Source organism: Spodoptera frugiperda, chromosome 5 (assembly GCF_023101765.2).
Source record: "Spodoptera frugiperda isolate SF20-4 chromosome 5, AGI-APGP_CSIRO_Sfru_2.0, whole genome shotgun sequence".
Classification (NCBI taxonomy): domain Eukaryota; kingdom Metazoa; phylum Arthropoda; class Insecta; order Lepidoptera; family Noctuidae; genus Spodoptera; species Spodoptera frugiperda.
Window position 1 is genome coordinate 7,350,804 of NC_064216.1, and position 7,614 is coordinate 7,358,417.

The 7,614-nt window shown below is 31.8% G+C and overlaps 2 protein-coding genes across 3 annotated transcripts; both read left to right on the forward strand.

The window, feature by feature from the left end:
* Positions 1-399: 399 nt before the first annotated feature.
* Positions 400-4,427, forward strand: LOC118272250 (uncharacterized protein DDB_G0290587-like). Its single transcript, XM_050693946.1, has 6 exons — positions 400-622; positions 694-777; positions 1,057-1,749; positions 2,102-2,194; positions 2,382-2,483; positions 3,139-4,427. Exons 1-6 carry the CDS (start codon positions 553-555, stop codon positions 4,242-4,244), a joined length of 2,148 nt encoding a protein of 715 aa, XP_050549903.1. The 5' UTR covers positions 400-552; the 3' UTR covers positions 4,245-4,427.
* A 272-nt stretch (positions 4,428-4,699) lies between these two features.
* Positions 4,700-7,205, forward strand: LOC118272161 (RNA-binding protein Raly-like). Of its 2 annotated transcripts, XM_050693951.1 has the most exons (9): positions 4,700-4,914; positions 5,267-5,341; positions 5,423-5,545; positions 5,637-5,663; positions 5,756-5,812; positions 6,281-6,406; positions 6,490-6,507; positions 6,798-6,920; positions 7,117-7,205. In XM_050693951.1, the coding sequence occupies exons 1-9, from the start codon at positions 4,842-4,844 to the stop codon at positions 7,194-7,196; spliced, it is 702 nt and encodes a 233-aa protein (XP_050549908.1). In that variant the 5' UTR covers positions 4,700-4,841; the 3' UTR covers positions 7,197-7,205. The 2 variants fall into 2 exon arrangements, with proteins under 2 accessions (XP_050549908.1, XP_050549909.1); XM_050693952.1 differs by lacking the exon at positions 6,490-6,507 and having other exon boundaries at positions 7,117-7,199.
* Positions 7,206-7,614: the final 409 nt, after the last annotated feature.

Genomic DNA, 7,614 nt, shown 5'->3' on the forward strand with positions numbered 1-7,614 from the left:
CATATTACAGCCGTTACAATAAATTGCATTTTTTTTGTATTATAAGCTATTACTTTACTTAGCCAGTTAACCTATAATTTTAAAAACAGAGATAAGTACTATTCTAAAAGTGGCACAAAAATAAATCCTTTTTTACATTCGTCCTTATCCTTTATCACAAACAATCAGTGTACTATACTTCCTCTAGTTGAAGCGACGAAATATTTCGTAGTGCACATTCCAGCAAATCATAGTTATCATATCACACATGGCTACATCGTCACGATTGTCGCAGGCCCACGCGATAACACAAACATTAGGTACGTTCTCAAACAAACGACAACTATCGAGATCCACGAACGCAATAATTTTGTGTTCCGCAATAAACTTTATCGATTCTCTTATTAAATTTAATATTTGCACCGCACAAGTCGCTGTAAATATGCTCCTAAATCTATTTTAGAATCGGTTTATATTTTATTCCGTACACGTGTTTGTTCGTGATAAAAAATGAAGGGAACAACGTGACGAAGTGACAAAAAATAACAAAAATCCAAAGATATACATAGTAATATGAACAATATTTTCTTATTCATTTCATATTACAGTGTGGTCTATGTAAAGTATACGAATTGTTTAGAAGGTAAATTGAAATTATTAATGACTTATAGTAGCCTTCGTAAAGATTTAATGCTGTACAATTTTAATCTCTAGTGCCAGAAAGCATGCCGTTGCACTATTTTGATGGTAAAGATTGGGTGACTGTGAAACCACGTAATATTGAAGTTAAACCAGAAGGTAAGACATTGAACTTAAAAAATAACAACCAGTATCCTTAGTACGAGTTTGTTTTACGTTTAAAGCGTTCGGCGCTTTGATTGGCCGGCTATAATAAACCAACCAATCAGAGCGCCGAACGCGCTCTCTCACACTAAAGTAAACTCATACTAAGACTACAGAATACACATTTTGAAATTAATATGAATAAGAAGAAAGTGATTTTTATCCTTTCGTTATAATATAATTGCAACGTTTTCTACAAAGTATTGAATATGATTGACAACATTACAATTTCAGTTTCAAGACCCATAAACATAACAGAGCTGTTAGACTTGGAGAAACTAAGCAGGTTGCTTCAGCCAATGAAACAAGAAACTACGCCCGAGACTACTACTACTACTACTACTACTACTAGAAAACCAACAACGAAACCTACAACAGCTAAAAAACCAACAACGAAGAAACCTACAGGTAATAAAAAACCAACAGCGAAACCTACAACTAAAACCACGAAAACAACAACTCGAAAACCAAGATCGACACAACGACGGTTAAAATTCATGACAAAAAGAACGATCCCTCCTTCTTCACGCTGTATGTACAATTTGTGTAATGAAAAATCTACCACAATGAGGCATAAAAAAGTATACGAAATCTGGAAAAGAGTTTGGAAAAAAACAACTGCTGAAGCCAACCCTACGACTCTTATACCTCCTCTTATACCAGGTTGGATTATTCATCAAGTGACTGATAAAAGAGTAATTGAATTTCCAATGACAGTGACAATGAATTATCTCAGAAGTCAGAAGACAACAAAGGCGACCACTCGTACTACAAAAAAGGCGACAATTCGTACTACAAGGAAAGCAACAACTCGAACCACGACGAAGCCGACAACTCGTACCACGACGACTAGAGCAACTACTACGCCTAAACCAACAACTAAACAAGTTACTAAACCTCCTGGCAGAAGTAATATGAATATGACAGGTATGTTACTTTAGTACTTTATGGAATAAGCCGGTTCATATCTGACAAATGTATAGTAAAACAATTGACCATTCCATTAACCGATTATACATCATTACGACCAATGATACGCTCGGTGTATTTTACGTCAGATGTAAACCGACCCTAAGATTTATTGGCTACTTGTGTCGAATATAAGGATTAGTAAGCTAGTCCTTAGATTTTTCATTTTGTACAAGGCCCCATAAAATGGTTCAGTTCCATTATGATTCCATCAAAGTAGGCTTTCCTTATTTCAGATCGCTTTTTGAAATTTTAAGATTTTTTACAAAACTTAGTTTTTAATTAATGTAAAAAAAACTCTTTTTTGTAGAATTCCCGACGTTACCTAAAAACTGGATGGAGTTAATGAAAGAATTTGTGAAAGTATTTAAATCAGTTAATACTACGACTATGTGCGAACGCTGTGAGTATAACCTTATTCTAGTTGAAGTTGTCATAAATTCAAAATTAGCTGAAAATATACCAAACGCAGTGCAATGTAATTGTAAAGTTTGCCTTAAAATATTTTATTTTCAATGTGTTTTGTTAACAAAAAATACATAAAAACTTAAATTAACTTAACTTAGTCTAAAGCTCCTATTTATTTACAGCAAGTTCAAAGGAAACTACAAACGCACCTTTAAATTTTCTTCTCTCTGAAAATAGACAAAAAATGACGAATGTTGAAGATCTAATTAACATTTTAAATGATGGTAAGTAACTAATTTATATTTGAATCTTAAAACAGCTTTTCGATTATTTGGAGTCATAGTAAATATGAGGATCATTTTTCTAAATCGAAAATCGCTAGTAAAGTAATATTTACGAAAAGTGAACGATTAATGTCCCTGAAAGAATGTCAATTAAAGAGACAAGGATCTGGACCACACATAACATAATTATAATTATATCTACGCCATCAGTTAAAACATAAATAACAACAAAGTGTATTCTAATTGTAATGTTGGTCGTGAACGGTAGATCCGAACTAATGACCTATAGATACTGCCGCATTACAACGATGCCCGATGACTTATCTCGATAAAAATCAACCTTGGGATACTTACAATACTTGATCATTTATTTTAATGAATATCTATTTTAATGGTCAAATTAACATATGATTACTAGTACCCATAAGAACAATGCTATTATAAGTAGAACATTTTTTTCAAATAATATGTACATATCAAACATATCCTTTAAGTCAATCATAGATAGAGGAATATTTCCTTAACAGAAAATAAGGCTTTAAGCCTACAAAAATATGTTTCATCTCAATATAGTAGTACTTAACAGAGGAGGAGAATTCTAATGAAAAATCAGGAAAAAGCTTGTCCTAAATATATAATACCTTTATTTTTTCAGGTGTTCAAATTGATAACGGACTAGTAGATGATTTAATCGATGCTCGTAACCAGTTACGTAATACTGAAACAGTCACAGATGCCGAATTACCTTTATCAGAAAATTTAGTTTTAGAACATAATATAGCCTCAATAAAAAATGACAATTACCAGCTTAAAAACAAGTACCTGTACTTAAAAGGTAGTAGTCTAAAAGGATATTTCGACAAAAAGAGAACCGCATATGAAAAGGAAGATGATGCTCTTTCACGAGACGGTGAAATATCAGCCTATATAAATGTATTTATAAACAGATACTTAAAAACAGATTCAACCTCTCAACCACAACAAACAACAGTAAAATATAATGATATACAAGCATTAATAGATATAATTCACGGTAAAATATCTCCTGAAGAGGTTTTACGAAATACCGATAAACAGAGAGATGTTGGGATAGAATCATTAGTTGAAAACATGGAAGTACAAAACACTGTTACAAAAAAGATTTTCAGAGCAAATTCAGACGCAGATAGCACTCAATTGCTAAAAAAGCATCGAGATCATTGGAAAGAAAGAGATATAAGAAAACATTTAAATAAAATAAAAGAAAAATATTCTGAAAAACAAAATGAAGAACAAAGACAAATCATTTCGCCAACTCTAGATAATGCAGTAGTTTTTACTTCAAATAAAACCAATCCAAAAACTAATGCGGATTCCCAAAACGATAAAAAAATATTAGGTAACGAAGACATACAGTCCTTGTTTAGTAATTTTGTTATGTTTTTACTGAAAAATATTTCTGCAGATGCACAAAAAGTTACCAAACCCATAAAAGAAACGAAGGAACCTAAACTAGACTATAAGACATTAGAATTAATTCTTAAGTTAAACAAAATAAATCCCTTTCTCACAAAACTTCCTTCTAAACCTACTGAAGATAGTCAACCACTGATTAAAGATATTGAAATAGATAATTTACCGATTAATTATTTTTCTGACAAAGATGAAATTTTAAACTATAATGAAGAAGATGACTATTATGAAAGGTATGATACAAAAGGTATAGAAAAGGGTTTGACAAAAGGGAGCTTAGGAATTAAGGATAATTATTATAATTATTAGTAAATGAGCCTATGGAAACATTAATGTTAAGAGGAAAGCCAGCGGCTACGACGAACTACAAAGAAATGGTTTTGCTTTCATTGATTTTCTATGATATATAAATGGTGATTCAGAGGGTGCTTTTAATTCAAATTTAGTAAAATAGTCTAAAATTTTAATAATGGCTACCGTAAAGGATCATAACTTGATAGGGGTACGAGTAATAAAAAGTAAAAAGACTAGCAAAATAAAAACATTTTTACAAAGTTTTTTTTTTATTTTTTGCCTGTATTTTCCATAGAATCAGTTTAATAACAATTAAGACTCAAATGACCGTTGTGAGTAATGAATTTGACATTAATAATTACATCATAAAATCGATTTCTTACAGTTTGTAAGTTTGTACATTTCGTTATTATTTTTACAAACGAATGTTATTGTTTCTTTATGCAGAATGAATTTGATAACGTTTATGGTTTCAGTGATTTATTTCTAACAATATTTTCCTTTCACGAACTCGTGTTGTTATTATGAAATCGTGTAACTGTCAAAATTTCCAATAAGGAACAACTGCCTTGTTTTTGTTGAACATTATGGTCAAGTGACCGTTTTTATGTCATGTCTTTTCTTATGGTCGTCTTTTTGCTATGGAATGGATTCATTGATATACAGGATTGCGCTGTAATACACTGTAAGTATATTTGAAGATTTTTTATTATTTCACACGAAGTTTTAATGGCGAACAATTAGCATCTTTATTGTGTTTCGTACCTACACTATTACTTTTATAAGCTTCTTGTTTACTCGTTTTATTTTATTTGTTTAATGTCAGTGCAAATTATTGTTGTTATACACATTTTTTTATATATAATTGCAATCGTCAAAAATGGCATCTCCACCTTAGAAATAGCCAAGTGCACTTTTTTGCCCAGTGCATTTGATTAGTATCTATAATATTGTGGATTGTGGATCATTTGAACTTACGTATTAGAATTATATCTAATAATTTTCCGTTATAATACGACATTTTAATTTTTTTTCAGTGGATCAAAGTAAACATTACAAAGGTATTGATCATGTCCTGCAGAAATATTTGGATCCTCTTCGAAAATTACAAGGTATGTAATGTACGTGATTCCATCACATTTGCTGAAGTTTTCAATAACTCTTATGAGCTTAATTTTAATGTGTATCTACAGCGCAACTACCGAATCATGCAATAGAAATGCAAATTGAATTTCACGATGTTCTTCCTACCTATACAAAACAGAAGCCTCAGAGACGAGTCATTCGTGTTTTAAATCCTCGGAAACCAAAACCAGGTGAGATAATATTACAATATTTACAACATTATTAAGTAACTGTGTAAGATCATGTATTTTTTTCTAAACTTCGTTTTTTTGTGTTCTTCAGCGAAACGCTCTCAGGATCAATCAACACGTAAGTGTCATTTTACAAATTATTATTTTTATTAGAAACAGTTTGGATATTTTTTGCCTTTTTAAAACTGATGATATGGTTTCGTTTTCTAGCTGAACAACAAGCACAGACAAATGCAACAACAGCTGCTAGCACAACGACAGCTCCAGGTTTATAAATCTATATAATCAATAAAATCGAAGACAGTGGTCCCCAAAGTTGTCTATCTATCTAAATTAAGTTTCTGAGTACTCAGGACTCACATTCAGGGAATTAAACCGTCACTAATATGATAAATTAAATACAGAACGGTTGGTTAGTATGTCTGTATACAGACAAGGCCAACAAAAATCGTATATTATAAATTGCGACCCATAGTTTGGGAAACCCTGATTTGAGACTTAACAAATATTACTGTACTAGCAAACCCGGTAAACTCTGTTTCGCCACCAATGATTTTCCCTGTTTTCCTGCTTTTCTATTGATTTTTCCTGAATTTTCTTTGCTATAAACCACACGGAGCCCGAGAAATTGGTTCCTGCGTTCTGGAGTTATAGCGTCAGGAAGGAAAACCCGACTTATTTTTATATTATAGATTAATTTCACTATAGCAAACTTATTAAAGGATATCTTGACAGCGTCTGCCGCACCAGTAGGAAAAGTTCCAGTGTACATGGAAGATTTACAAAAGGCACTCGAAGAACTTGAAAAGAAATTGAGCGGAGTGACCACACCAGCTGGGCCAGGAACAGTGACAACGCCGAGTAAGTTTTTCTTCACCATGCAATAATTTTTTACACTCTTGCCAATTTCAATTATACTGGGGACAATGCCATTTTTATTTCAGTAATAAAGCGCAAACAAGGTATTGTGACATATTCGTTTTGTGTTTGTATCGGTTGGATTTTTTATATATGACAATTGAGTTTCATTTGAATGAAGATTCTGGAAAAATATGTTCATAACAGTTTTAAGAACACATATTTTAAAATGTATGTTGTTGTATACTTAAAATTTATGGTACGACTACAACATATCAAAACATGTGTATCAGGAAAATATTGCAATGCCTTCGACATTATTTTGAGACATTGTTTATTAAGATTAATTTTGACAATAAATGTTTTTGGAAATATATGAATCTTGTTTTCACAGATGGTGGCTCGTGTAATGGTGGGAATGGTGGTGGTGGTGGCGGCAGTGGTGGTGGTGGCGCCAATAATCAGTTGCAAACACCAATTCGAAGTATAGACAACATTATGGAAATTTTGAGAAAAGGTATTTCATACATAATTTTTTCCAAAAAAATTTAGAATTTATCGTTATTTTTCTACATACTATGCTAAGGCGATTATTTGATATAGTAAGTGATAACATTATAAACCAGCTGGTTGTGCAAAGTCCACCAGGCACATGTAGTAGCATTTCTTTTCCTATGAAATTAATAAAATAGTTTTTTTATTTATTTATACAGGTATTAATATTGAACATCGGGCACCAAAACCGAGTGAAAACCTAGAATGGGTCCAAGTCAAGATACCTAAAAGAAAATAAGAAACATAATTAAAAAAAAAACAAAATTAAGTGAAGCTTTAGCATTTTAAATAATGAATACTACCTACTAATACCTACAATAAACACAAAAATAAATTTATTAGCATAAATTTTTCACTTATTTGATATTTATTATGTATTTTATATTTTTTTATTAGGACTGCCTAGATGGTGCGACTAACGGGTATGGGATCTCGGGTTCAATTCCCGGGTTTAGCAAAGTATTGCTGGGCATTTATCGGAGTTTCGAAAATTTCTCAGTAGTAGCACGGAGCCTGAAAAACCAATGGTTAAAAGTGGGTGTACATTGTACAGTAGCATCACGTGCTGTCATGTGCACTTATACCTCTTACATACAACAATTATTTCCTAACTTGTAGATTGTATGAACAAAGCTGTTCAGAAACGAATAACTTCT